The following is a 14,505-nucleotide window of genomic DNA, read 5'->3' as shown; positions in this document are numbered from 1 at the left end:
CCACGCCGGATCCAGCACAATAGGTTTAACCATAAATCAGGGGGGGCTCTTGTGGAGCGTGACGCAACACACATCCTGATATTTCATCATGCTTCTTCCTTTCCCGAATACAGATGTTGACCACTGCGGGAATCTACTTCTTTCTTTTTTTTTCTTATGCAGACTGAGCGAGCTGCACAGAGCTCATAAGAGGCTATAAATGGAATAATCCAGGAAGACATCATAAACTCTTTGCCCTTCCTTGATGCTTCCATTTGTGTTAAGGCCTAAAGAGCCCATTGGCTGATTAAAAGCATTATTTCAACTGGCAAGCAGCGCCACACACCCTCTCTTCCTCCTCTCTCTGCACACACAAGCCTCCTGCAGTGCGATGCTTCATGCACCCATTACTCTGGGACACAGCGCTGGGTCAGAGGGGTGATAAAACCTCCACACAGGGAGATCGGGTAGGAGGCATGCGCACGCTCGTGCAAACACACACACGCATGCATACAGTAACAACAAGCCCATTTGGAAAGCATGATTCAGTGATTATGTAATTGTGCCCAATTATTATTTTTTCTTCTCTGGCGAAAAATTAGCCAAATCATCCTGAAAGAGAAGAGATTCGAGGAACTTTCCAGAGGAATCAAAGCCATCTGGGGTAAAGATTCCTCTCGCTGGGCTCAAAAACATCAAAACCTGTCACACCGCCCGCCCCATAGGCCACCAAAGCCAGGCCACTGCGCTCACACACACATACACACACACTTCTTGGCGGTGATTCACATCCCCTGCTACATGTATGACACATCCACAGTTACACTCGCTTCCAGGACTCCTCATCTCCCAAATGGTGCCTTCTGTTCTCATTCGAGGCTTCTATGAAAAGATGCAACAAAAGGAGGGCCCCTGTTTCATTTTACCCCCTTTTGCTTTTTCTTTTTTCCCTCACGGAGAAAAAGGGCAGCTGGGATCCTGCTGCACAAAAGTACTCACAGAGAAAGACGAACTGCTTCATTTTGTGGCTCAATTCTGAGCATCCCTATTGATAAGGCTGTTTTTTTTCTTTTGGATCCCTGATTCCTCGGCGGGGGAACGCTGAATTCCTAAATTGTGATGCTCATCTCGTGCTGAAAATGGTGGCACGGTGCATCCTTTGCATTTTTATAGGCCTGCTTTGCATATTAGATCTAAGTGGGTCAATTGAAGAGGAACTTAAAGCTTGTGTGAAACGAAACTGCTGATGTTTTATTTTTAGAGATAATCACAAAAAAGGTAATTTTGTGTTTTCCTGCATCTTGTAATTTTGCAGAATAGCATCCAAATGAACAATAGCACCATGCTAAATTACAGCCTTTTGTGCACAGCAATAACAGTGCACTGTGTAGCTATTTAGCAGCAGATTCCTTTCAAATGTTACGCCACCGTCCCAGACTGCACCACTGCCTCTCCTCCCTAAGGTACAGCACAATAGCTCCGGCATCCTGCCAGCAGCTGTCAATCAAACCGACACTGACACGCCCCTCCAGCTAACATTTGTGAAACCTTCCAAAGGAACCATTATTATCCTTTTAACAGCAAAAGAAAATGTTAACAACACCCTTAAAGGAAATCTTTGCAGTCACCCCGCCAAAATAAAAGGCATGTGTGATTGGGATTTTTTAAAAAGTCACATGAAGTGTAAGAAAAACAAGCAGATGTGTCATTGTCTTTCCATGATATGTATTTTTTAAGTAAATAGATCCAAAATAGCTCCACTTATGAAACAATCCAATTAAAAGTGACAGAATAAGAAATGGCAAAGACGCCAGATCATGCACCCAGAAGCTGTACGTCTCAATCATTGTCAAAGTTCACACCCATCGACTCTGTCATATTGCTAAAACAGCATTTAATTGCAAGTCAACTCCAATGACGCTTGTATAAATGACCAAGTCATTGCTTGCCAGGCAGCGTATGTGGTTGCATGGTAGAATTGCAGAGGGGACAGCCTCAGGTAATGCTCATTGATTGAAAGCCATTGATTGTAATCCTCACTGAGACACTGGCTGCCCCTTTAAGCAGGACATGTTTACTGTATCTTTGTCCTCTTTCAGTCTACAGAAAGGCTTCTCTTATCAATAGATCGGTAAATAAAGAAAAACAAAACTCTTTAATCAAATACAAAATTCAAAACACTCCTTTTTAGCCACTGCATGAGGCCCCTGAAGTCCCCAAAATGTACTAAGTCTTCAAATAAATACTACATCGAGGGCGCAATGTCATTATCTTATGGTGATAAGATATTATCTTGCACAGAAAAATAATTATCTTGTGGTAACAAGTTACAATCTTGTGCACAAATGTCAATATCTTGCTTCATACTTTGTACTCAAAGGATATCATGTTGTGCATACTGTATAGTAATCTTGTGCACACATCTTTAAGGAAACAAGATACTAACTTTTAAGCATAAGACATCAAGTTGTCCTTGCAGGATAAGTGTTTCCAAAATAAGATTTTACTGCAACATAATATCTTGTGCAAACAACATATTTGTTTTGCCAGCACAAAATAACCTTTTCCATACAGTATGGTATCTTGCGAGCTACAGAAATTTATTTGTGCGCACAAGATGATAACTCTGCAACAAGATAACCTTCATATCATATGCCCACAATAAAATTGTCTTAAGGGAACAAGATATGAGCTTGTATGGCTTGATATCTTATCAACATGTCTTCGCAGGAAATTAACTTAAAAAAAAACTTGACTTTGTACACAATAAATTATCTTGTGCACACAGGATGATTTATGCACATAAAAGTGGTATTTTGTGAAAACAACATAATTGTTCTGCACGCACAAGATAATAAATTGAGTACAAAAGATATGAACTTGTAAGCACAGGGAAATTAAGTCGTGCAAACAAGATAGTATCTTGCAAGCTCAAGATATTAAGTTGGGCACACAAGATGATAACTCTGCCACATGAAAACTTTTATGCGCATGTTAATACCTTGCAAGAAATAATTTACATCTTGTACCCAAAATGTGATTATCTTGAGAAAACAAGATATGAGCTCGTAAGCAAAAGAGATCAGCTTAACCATGCAGGATAAAGCTGTTTTTATAAAACATAACTTACTTTCTGCACAATAGCACATCTTGTGTGCAAGATATTTAATGCAAAAGAATCATTTATCTTGTGAAAACAGCATAATTGATGGTATCTTGCGAGCTCAAGACATTAAGTTGGGCACACAAGATGAATTTTTTGCACATGTAAATATCTTGAGAAAATGCAGCTAATGAATGTTTTGTGCCTACAATGTTATCGTCTTGATTGAACAAGATACTAACTTGAAAGCAAAATACATCAACCAAAACAAAGATGTTATGATGTGAACAGCATAAAATCTTGTGCAAACAACACATTTCTTTTGCCTTACCAAGAGATACACTTGTTTCTGCAAGATAATTACATTGTGCAAACAAGATGGTATCTTGCGTACTCAAGATAATAACGTGTGCACACAAGATATCCTACTCCAATCAGGTTATTTTATGTTGACATAAGATAATTAACCTGTTCCAACAACTTGAGGTTGTAGGACAAATTTTGGTTACCACAAGATAATCATAACGTGTGAACAAGATAGTATTTTGTGTTGAAGACTTCAGGTGCTTCTTGATTTATATGTCATTCAGTGTCTAAATCCAGATCTAGGACCTAACCCAGGTGCCCTCCTTCAGATACTTCCCCACATCATGTGAACCTGACATCATGTTTATTTGATGACAATAACATAGTTTGGTCAATATAGTGCAATAAGTGCAAAGCAACCAAAACAAATGAAAATTGATAAGGGATAGAGAATCTGCGAATGCTCGTATAAAAATAGGTGTTACATTGATTAAAATATCAGTATTACACAACAGAATTCAAACTTCAAATATTCTCTTTTCTGGGTTTTGTTTGATAACATATCAACTCTACATATTAAGAATGAATACCCATATTCATTTTTAATATAATAATCTCCTTTATGAGAGCTCATCGAAGGCTAACTCGCCTTCTAATTTCCAAAAAGTGCAGAAAGCATACAAAGACACTTTTTTTTCTTCATCTTCTTCAAATGACGCAGTCTTTTTTTTTTTTGTTGAACATTTGGGGGGTGTGCCACTCTCAAAAAAAGCCACTTTTACAATGCAGAGCTACAGTAAATGAAACTACAAACATAAGCCTTTTTCCGGAGGATCATGGAGTATGATGACACAGGTAATATTGATGTAGAATCAAAAGTTTTGAAAAGACATGGCAGATTATATCAATAAATACTTACTTACAGACTACAGCAGAAAATAGTCCTACACAGTTTTGATGATCTGCTGTACAGTGTTTTTGTCCAGGAGTGATTCTTATAAACATTTCTTTTCTGATTCACAATATACCTTATGTATGGTTATATTCCTGAAAATGAAAGCTGGGTAAGATTTACCTGTACACTTACATTTTTGTGTGTTATTCGATCTTCACCATAGAAAAATAGATTTGCATCATCAGTTAAGTAGAGCAATTTTGTTCATCCGTGTTTCAGAAAGCTGTATCCATTCCTGTTAATGTCATGTTTCAGAAATAAGAATAAGATTGTTCGGCACACCCCGTCTCAGCTCCTTCTCCGCTTTGTTTGTGTCGTGCCAAGGCACCCTAAAAACTGAGCCAGTGTTCTCGAGGAGGGGGTCAGGAGAGAAATCAGCAGACTCGGCTTGCTCAGAACTGGCTAAAGGTGGTCTGTTTCTCAAGAACTTCGAGGTAATCGGGCTCAGACTGGAGTTTCGCTTTTAGCTCCAAGTACTCATTCCTGTTGGGCTCCACATAAACAGTACTGGGGGCCGTGCCGTAGAGCACTGTTTCTCTTATCCTCTCCGGGTGCAAGAACTGACGTCTGACATCAAAATTTGGGTTGTACGTGTACGACACAGGCCCTGTGTACTTGTACTCTAAATTTGCACCAGCAGGAATGGATGCCATGGACGGGTGAGGGGGCTGCTTATCCGGCTCCAGGATGCCTCTAAAGAAATGGTCTGCATCCTGCACAGGGGAGGGGTTCTCACGTGGCTCGATGGTGCTCACACTGTACGCAGGGCTCCTCATCGTACTGCTATCCCTCTCCTCCTCAGGGGTACTCCTGTAGGTGACTTTCAGCTCGTGGAGGTCACGGTAATCCTCCACTGTGTTCCCCTCCCGTGACCTGTAAATGGGGTTTTTGCACATGTGACCCATGGGGTGGGGGATGTACTCGTAGACGTGGCCAGCTGGGGCCTTCACTTTGGGGCATGAGCGGTTGCTGTAGAGGCTGTACTGCAGGTTGAAAGAGCTGACGTCAGAGTTGTTGGTGCTCGTGCGGTCGCTTTGGGATTTTTTGCGCTTTTTCATGACGACCACAAAGAGCCCGGCAGCCACAAAGACGCTCATGATGAAGACGAGCAAGAGGCTGAGGATGAGGACGGAGAGGGGGACGGTGCTGCTGGGGGTGTCGACTTTCTGCGGCGCGTTGGTGGTGACGACCCTGTCGTCCATCGGCTCCTCCGTTGGGGGCGTTGGTGACACATAAGCATCCGAGTAATCCGGGCAGAGCTGCTCTGACTGAATGGAGCGAACATCCATCCCTGTGTGGCGCCTGGGTGTCTCACACACAACCTCATTCACCACAGTCCCTGCGCTCAGCTGCTCCAGCCATATCTTCATCCCTACTATGTCGCAAGAGCAGTCCCAAGGGTTCTCAAACAGATCTATTTGCACCAGCAGCTTCAGCTGGTCTAACACTCCGCTCACAGGCAGGTTCTGGAAATGGTTGTTGCGCAGGTTGAGCCTAGACAGGGAGAGGCTGGAAAAGATGCCCACGGGTAAGGTTTTCAGGAGGTTATTGTTGAGGAAAAGCAGCTGGAGATTGGGGAGGTAGCGGAAAGTGCCCGCGTCCACCTCCTTGATTTTGTTATACTCTAAATAAAGATACTGCAGGTTCTGCAAACCAAAAAACATCTCTCCTGTAAGCCTGTCCATGAGATTACCATTCAAATACAGCCGACGCAGGTTGGTTAAATCCCCAAAAGCCCGGTCGTGGATCAGACTTATCCTGTTGTTTCCCAAGTGAAGCAAATCCAATCCGGTGGCATCAACAAAATCTGATCTCCGCACCACAGGGATGTAATTTCCAGTGAGATACATCTTTTTGGGATTGTATGGCTTGGGTTTCAGATCAGAAATGCTCTCAATCTTCCTCTCTTGACAGTTGACGTTAAGCCCAATTTCAGATATCTGCAGGTTACAAGTGCAGGCGGTGGGACAGTCCAAAGGCACAGGAGATTTGGTCTGAAAAGCAATAATGGGGCCATAATTGAAAGCGTTACCTCCAGGCATTCGGGATGTGGGCTTTAACCTGGTTCTGTTGAACTGCCTTGTGCCCTTAGTGGGCCTAGAGGAGGCCCTGAAAACAGCCGAGGAGGTTGCAGAGGCTGTGACAGCAGCAGGCGTGGTCTGGTAATATCCATTGGTGCTGCTAGGGGGCGCAGGCCTCACTGTGTCCTCCGTGGGTCTTCGGGGGCAGAGTTCCTGTTTGGACACCTCGTCCAGGTCTCTACCGTGGAGCCTGAACGGCGTCTCGCACACCACCTCCCCGACCAGCGCCGTGTACGCTATGCTCTCCAGCCAGGCCTTGAGAGCGATGAGCTCACACGAGCAGTTCCACGGGTTCTCCTCCAGCTGTAATTCCACTACTTTGTCCATGTGCTCCAGGAGGCCGATGTAGGGGAACATTTTCAAGCGGTTCCCCCTCAGGTCCAAGTGTGTAAGGGGAACATTCCGGAAGATATTCAGGGGCATGGCGGAGAGGAGGTTGTCGTTCAAAATCAGCACGGTGAGCTGGTGCAGTTTGCTCAAGGCGCTGGGCTCGATGTTGGTGATGTAGTTATAGTCAATCTGGAGATATTCCAAACTCTCCAGGCCTGCGAAGGTGTCATCCCTTAAAACTTCAATCTTATTGTTGTTCAGGTGCAACCGTTTTAATCCCTGGAGTCCGTTGAAGGCACCTGACTCTACCTCTGAGATATCATTGTTCCCCAAGTGCAGGATGGTCACCCCGGTGTAATTGATGAAATCATTGACTGACAGCTTCTTCAGGAGGTTCCCTGTCAGCAGGAGGTGGTACATGGAGAAATGCACCGGGCTGACCTCCGTCAGTCGGATGATCCCTCGATTCTCGCAGCTCACCGTCAGGATCCCTTCCTTCTCCTCGCACGTACACAGGTTCCGGCAGATCTCCCCATAATTGTCATACATCTCGACCAGCCTCAGAGATGATGCAATCAGAAGGATTATTTTTAGGATCCAGATATACATTTTTCCTGGGAGAGGATGCCCCAGCTCACTCAAGTGCGGTACCAGTATGAGGTGTCATCTAAGGATGGAAAGAGAAGGTCTGTTTTATATAATGCAAAGGAACAAATTTTCAACATGAGAGGCATTCTCAACACACACACACAGAGGCAGACAAGTAGGCCTATTAATGTCGCCTCATTATGCAGATGTATGATCACAACACAAGCAGGGGATGAGGATTTAGTGCATGCACACAACTTGCTAACACAACTACCCGCGGTGGATTGGCCACTGCGCATTTTTGATAGCTCGCCTGAATTCCAATCCATCTTGGGAGGGAGAGGGGAAAATCGCCATGTAGCGTGTGCAGACTGATAGATCCGGTCATCTGCTAATTTGATCCCACAAATAAAGCCAGAATACCTCCTGTCTCACCGCGTCGTGCGCTCTAAACGCTGCGTTTTTCTATCTCTCTCTCTGTAAAGAAGCGCAATCTCCAAACTCGCATTAAAAACCCCTCAAAGATGCAACTCTCATCTCCGAAGCAAAGATTTCTCTCACTCACCCCGCATACCCGACGACTTGAGGGAAACTGCCGGATCCCTTCTCCTCTCCGCCTCCGTGCAAACAGCATTTGGACGAAAGGAAAGGGGAGAAAGAAAAAAAAGAGAGAGGGGGGGATTTGAATGCGCTTGTTGTGATCGAGACGATCCGAAAAATGCGCTCTCATGAAGGAATCGCCTGGCTGATCATCTTCAAATCCGGCCTTGCGATGAGGAAAAAATGTGGATATCAGCCTACAAGGCGACAGTCGCAGCCCTTCTTCTGCCCACGGGCGAAAAAAAGAAAGGAGAGGAGTTGATCAAAGGCGAATGAGCGAGTGTTGATGATCTCATGGCGCATCTCGCATCGAAACAGCATTTTGACGTGGGGTAAATAATTCTATAATCAAGTATTCTGTACGGCATCTGCGATATAGAAGGTTACAGATAGTCTCCCTCCTCCTCCTCCTCCTCTCCCTCTCTCCGGCACAGACGCGTGATCGCGCGTGCACACGCACGGACCCACACACACACAAAAACACACAAATCCAGTCTCCTTAAAAGAACACAAAAGCCTACACATCAGAGGACTAAATCTGCCAAAGTATGCGCATTTTTGACACGCAAGGAGGCGCAAACTGGACGTGTCCTACAAGCGGCGCGCGCACTTTTCCTTTATTACCTCAAAGAATCGAGAATAATCTGGATAACTTGAGCGAGAGGGAGAAAAAAAAGGAGGAAGGGAGGGGGGTTATTTGGAAACTGATGAATGTTGAGCTTAAAAATGCAGCATGTTATTGCCATAGCAGCCGCAGACACCTTGGTTTAACAGCGACGCAAATCCGGATCAACTTCAGCACTGTAAGTGAACGGGAGGTTTCAGCACCCTGGACAGATCCCCTCATATGTTAGAACAGAAAAGAGGAGGGAAAAAAGGAGAGAATCTTTCTCCTCTTACCGTTCTGATCCCGGTGAACGCCAAAGCATCCCGAAAATCACGGCTGTGCGCCTTCTTTTTCCTCCAGCCTCACAGGAAACATGGATTTCACCGCCCGCCCTTCCCGTCCGCTCTCCAAAAGAAAAAAAGGGGGGGTAAAAAAAAAATCCTTAAAGTCAAGTCTCCTCGGTGTTTAGCTCCATAAACCAGGCGTTCAGAGAGCACACATACAGTCAGGCCGATATCGTGCCAGGCAGCGCGGCGAAGCGGGATCCCGTGTTCTTCCAGCGGCGGCAGCAGCGACTGAAATCAGCAGCATCATCTCGGAAAAAGAGCCAGAACCAAAGTTGGAACATGGTGGAGAAGAGAGGGCGACTGAAAACTCCGTAATCCCACATCAGACAGGACTTCTTGCCGCATGCATTTCAACTGTGACTTTCATCCATGCGCACTGGAGGAGAAGCGGAGGCACGAATCCCCCTTGTCTGCTGCCAGTGGTGCGGCTTGTACCAGTTTATCTACCCAAGGTCTCTCCCTCTCTTTCTTTTTTTGTGAGTATTTCAAACGGAATCGAGCCGGCACCGTCCTCCAGATGTCAGAATCCGATCCCCTTCCTCCTGCTCTGCCCTCGCCATGAGATATCCCGTGTATAAGCGCGAGCTCTATCTCCCCACCAGCGTTTCAACTAGTGGAACTTGAGCTTGGTTGGTGCAAACCAGCGCATCCCCTACAGCCATGAGCATATTATGAAACAATTACCACAGTGTGACAGCTGGAATCGCTCGTAAAAACGCATAAATCCCCCAATCTCAGGACTGTCACAGCGCGGAAATGAAAAGCAATTTAATGCGCGCAATACTCTTTAAGGGGGTATGGTAATGTGGAGGATGTGAGGAGAGGGAGGAGAGAGAAAGGGAGAGGAGGAGAGAAAGGGTGGAAGAAGACCCGTAGAGGGCAGCACGATGATGAAAAAAAAAAAGGCATCTTGGCAGGCTCGCGTTTTCCAGCCTGCACTTTGTAACTCGGTGTGTTTTAATTCAGCTGCAGCCGTCATTTGATTTGTCACTCAGAGCTTTGTGGCTGCCAAAGCCTGCGTCTCATTTCCATGCGTTTGAAAGTCACAACTGGACGAGCGGAGCCTGTTTTTCTCCTCTTTGTTTCTCTAAAAGAAGCTTCCACTGAAGGGAAGTGGGGAGTGTATTAGCCTGACAGTCATCCTGGCGCTCATCATGCCTCCTTATTATCCAGGTTTGACAGATATTCCTTCAGACAGGCTTCAGGAAGTCATTACTGACCACCTGATTTACCACTTCTGGTTTTAAAACAGGCTGTGGACAGGAAGCAACCAGATCCAATCATCTAAACAGCATAAAGACACGTAAATAATGTGATTTATTTTCCTACACTGTCAGGAAAAGGGTATGACTGGGGTCCGTTTTTGTTCCAACCCACACCCTCACATGCTCATTTTCTGGGTTAAAGGGTGCACACAATGACCAGGGTCCTTCTTTTTTTTTTTTTTTGTTAAAGTCAACTTTTCTCTTTTTTTTTAGTGTTGGGAAAGCTCCTTGGGAAATGTAGTGAGCTAAGCCACAGTAGCATGACCAAATTAGCTTCATACATTCAAGTTATTTTTTCGCTCCTCCACACTGAACTGAATTAATTCCCAAACCATCAGTAAAATTCCGACAAAAAATGTGAACTTTTTTATTAATGAACAATATTTTTTGCTCTCAGTGCTATAAAACTCTATATGTACAAGCAGTGGCTTATGTTAAGTATAAAAGGCCACATTTGATATAATCTGCTTAAACATATAGATAGAAACCAGATTACTGTTTGCAGATATGGCTGCATGCACATTTTGGCAGCAGAATTGCAGCTTGGTTGGTTCAACAATGTGAAGGTGTCAAAGAATTTTATACCTAAATTAGACCAATTTGGTACATGGTCTGTAAGGAATCAGTGCAAGGATGGACATTTTTAGTGGAGAAATCCCAGCATGTACCACAGAAAAGAGTCTAAACACACAAGTCACTTAATGTTTCTGACTATATTATCCATAGACTTTAAATATAAAGGCATGCACTTGTGTCAATAAATCAAAAACCCTCCCAAACCAAAAAGAGCACAGAGACTGGGTTATAATAAAGGAGCCAGAAAACTACATCCAGACAGAGAACTGCAACAAATATATCACAATATCCAGAAGTTAAAACTACTCATTTGCAGTCAAACCTGGTTACCTGAGGTTGGATAAAGAAGACACATTTAAGAACACATCCTCAGATATCCCCGAAGTTTCGGGGTGAAATGTGACCCTGTTAACTGGTGACTGTCAGCTGACAATTACTGACACCTTCTGCCAAGACTCTAAAACACCAGTAGCTCTGTAAACTGTCAGAACTCAATAGAAGTTGACTCTATGGTGGAGTATCGTTTCTGACCAGTTTAAATTTAGTGTTTAAAGAATGATAACTTGTCTTGATGAATGGAGCTAAACACTGCTCACGTTGCCAAAATGCGCGGACATATTTCTAATGATGTCGGCTGCAAATTAACAGAGGTGTCAAAAGTAGACACATCCATTACTCAAGTAGAAGTATAGATACTAGGGTTCAAGAAGACTTTTGTAGAAGTTGAAGAATCGACTCAAGCTTTTTACTCAAGTGAAAGTGTAAAAGTACTGGTTTCAAAAGTACTTTAAGTATACAAGTAAAAGTAACTTAAAGGGGGGCATTAAGGTCAAAAGCTTGGACTGTGCCACAAGGTCCTGTAGTTCATATAGTTCATCCCCACTCCTAGGTCTGTGCTACAGACATCTTCATACTATGCAACATACATCTGTTATGTCGTTGCTGATGTGTGATGTGATTTATGTCATGTGCAGGTGTGATTGAAACCAATAGGGTGTTGGATAGGTTTTTGTTTACAGATTTTTTGCCTGAAAATGTAAGAAGTAGAAGTAAAAAGTTAGCCAAAAATAATTACTCAAGTAAAGTATAGACACCCAAGTCTTTTTCTACTAAAGTAGGGTAACAAAGTGTTTTTTTTACTTTTTTTACTTGACACATCTGCAAATTAGTCTCTGAAGTTTGGCATTACAGTTGTATACAGAAATTGGATATTCAGGTCACCAGCAGCTTACAAGAACAAGGTGTTGAGTGCAAAAGAATAAAACAGCAAATAAAATAAGAGTAATAGCAAGAATAACTGCTTCCAGCAGATCGACTTCAATCATTTTAAAATGTTCATGAACATGTAGCGTTTGCTACAGCACTACATGACCCATAAACCAGCTAAGCTACTGAACCAGTCTTTGATTTTGTAAACGCTACCGCATCACTGACCACAGTTTAAACCACTAAACTACAGCTTTCCCTTCACACTGTTTAAAGCTAACAGACATGTTGCTATAAAACAATTGAGTAAGACCCTAAAGTGAAATACTGATGAGCTGAATCTTCACACATTGATGTAAAGAACACTAAAAGTCCTCTCACTTAAAGTTCAGCTGTTTGACTCCAGAGAGGTCTCTATAGGTGAGTTCTGATCACAAGTCTGTCAATTTTCATACCATAGTATGAAAGACAGCGCCCTCTGGTGGCGATATATGACAAGTGTGACAACTAACCCTGCTCTCCCCTACACATTTGACACCATAGGGTACATTTTTGTTCTTGGAACATTTAGTTCCATTACTGTTCCCTAGGGGTACAAACCTCAAGGGCACTAATATGTAACCTTCTTTAACCCTTTAATTTCCTGATTTTTTTAAGTTGCTTTATGTCATTAAAAATAAGTTTTTTAGTAAGTATTTTTTTTTATTTTATTTTAGAGCTTTGACAAAAAAAAAGTAAAAAAAAAAATAATGATCATAATAATGATAATTAAAAATAAAAGTTTTTTTCTTCTTGTATAAAACGTTATAGTGTTAAATATTAAACAGACTTTGAAGCCCTTGCATTTAAAAAGTGAAAGTTAAAGGGTTAAAATGCCCCAGTGAAGAGCTGTTGGACCTTTAAAGGTAAAATTTAGCTCATTATTTTCTAACAGTGTCATGAACTAATCTAATGCAGCTCCAGACTTTCTCAAACTTTGCAGCAACAAAAAGTTGCAACCCCAAACAAACAGCACCCTCAGCATCCATCCAAGGCTATCTCCATCTCCCATCAGAGAGTCATTTTAGGACTCTCCTCCCTTTGATCCTCACATCCCTCTCAGGGGAGCTGGTCCCTTCCAGAGGGAAGGCGCAAACACCCCGCTGCACTAGTTTCCCATCCTGCTGGGAATCCGCAGATACAGATTCGTCCCTCCCCAAAGGATAGACCGCTTAATACGATTACCGAGCTTGAGACTTTAAGATAATTCACAGCATCTCCACGGCTAATTTCAGCGAGGCGGCACGCATGCCACATCCGCTTATATTGTCGCTCCTTGCATGCTAAAGAGAGCATAAGAGTTGACTTATTACCACACAATGCAGGCTAAGTGGGAAATCTCTTTGGACATGGCGGCCCACCATATGCTAGATTTAATTCGATTTTCCATTCAGGCTTTAGTTAAGTGCTGGGGGAAAGTTTCTCGTCCCACAGTGAGAGGGCGAGAGGGCAGCCGTGGCTTTGACTCCAGCCACGGCCGGGTGAGGAATACTGGCAGCATTAGTCGGCATTTGGTGCAAAAGTGGATTAAGCCTAATCCTGCAGTACATTCATTTCTTTCAGATCGCTTGTAAATGTGTGTTTTCCCAGACTATAGGCTTAATCCATGCATCTAGGAGCGTTGATAAAGAGATCTGAGGTGTGGAGATGATTGGTTCAAACAGTAAACCATGGAGAGGTCAAAGGTCGTCTGTTTGAGGGATTTGTTTTGGAGTTTGTGCAGCATCTAGAATTCAAAAAGTGACATTTTGCACCATTTTAGTTGGAAACCTCACACTGCCTGTGGTTGTTACAGTGTGTGTGAACATGCATATCCCCACAAAGGCTAATGAGTTCATACAAACATGAAACCTATTATCATACATCATCTGCATAAAACATAATCTCATAATGAGGCCTGAGACAAATTATTAAGTCATTAAATGCAAATGGAAGTTTACGCCGCGCTGACTTTAACACGTATCAGACTTTGCTTTTTGTTAACCATGCCATGAAAGATGCTCCCGTTATAATGTCACCACTATTAGCATAAAAGCTATTACACTCTGCCTCCATTAAGGTGGAACTCTTGAGTTCTGCTCGGCTCAGTTGTTAAATTGTGTTTGGCTCCGTTTCATACCAAATATAAGTTCCCGGGCTGTTTGGCATGGTTTGGCACTCCTGGCACGGCAGCAGCTGCTCGGCTGTGCCAGACAAGCATTTATGAATCAGAACAGGGGTTTAGTGCAGGTAATGCAATTAGAGGCGAGCTCCAGCTTCACACAATGTGCTTTTCAGGAATTAAGGATGAACATTATGTTTCTTTTAGAAAAGAAAAAAATCCAAGGAAATATTAATACGTATTCAAAGCAGGGGAGAACAACAAGTTAGGGACTGAAAATGAAACCTTTTGTTGTGAAGGAGGAGAGGCAAACGGCAGGGACATCACACTGAGGATACAGAGCTCAGATCTGCAACATCCATCAGATTAGGAAATGACGTAAAACCAGAATGATACCCAACATTCATGCTATTGATTTAGCA

General features: G+C 43.2%; 1 protein-coding gene across 2 annotated transcripts; it reads right to left on the bottom strand.

The window, feature by feature from the left end:
* Window positions 1–1,697: 1,697 nt before the first annotated feature.
* slitrk5 (SLIT and NTRK like family member 5) lies at window positions 1,698–9,709 on the bottom strand. 2 transcript variants are annotated; one of them, XM_074664782.1, is made up of 2 exons: window positions 8,843–9,709; window positions 1,698–7,421 (listed from the first exon to the last, which is right to left on the bottom strand). In XM_074664782.1, exon 2 carries the CDS (start codon window positions 7,361–7,363, stop codon window positions 4,736–4,738), a length of 2,628 nt encoding a protein of 875 aa, XP_074520883.1. In that variant the 5' UTR covers window positions 7,364–7,421; window positions 8,843–9,709; the 3' UTR covers window positions 1,698–4,735. The 2 variants fall into 2 exon arrangements, with proteins under 2 accessions (XP_074520883.1, XP_074520884.1); XM_074664783.1 differs by lacking the exon at window positions 8,843–9,709 and adding an exon at window positions 7,908–8,383.
* Window positions 9,710–14,505: the final 4,796 nt, after the last annotated feature.

This window comes from Halichoeres trimaculatus, unplaced genomic scaffold, assembly GCF_033239565.1.
Source record: "Halichoeres trimaculatus isolate MK-OKI-2021-1 unplaced genomic scaffold, fHalTri1.1 fHalTri1_scaffold_24, whole genome shotgun sequence".
Classification (NCBI taxonomy): Eukaryota; Metazoa; Chordata; class Actinopteri; order Labriformes; family Labridae; genus Halichoeres; species Halichoeres trimaculatus.
Note: the sequence above shows the minus strand (reverse complement) of the source record. Positions and strands in the feature narration are given on the sequence as shown.

Excerpts from the sequence above, each read along its gene's own strand:
- slitrk5 (XM_074664782.1), bottom strand. The coding sequence starts at position 7,363 with ATGTATATCTGGATCCTAAAAATAATCCTTCTGATTGCATCATCTCTG.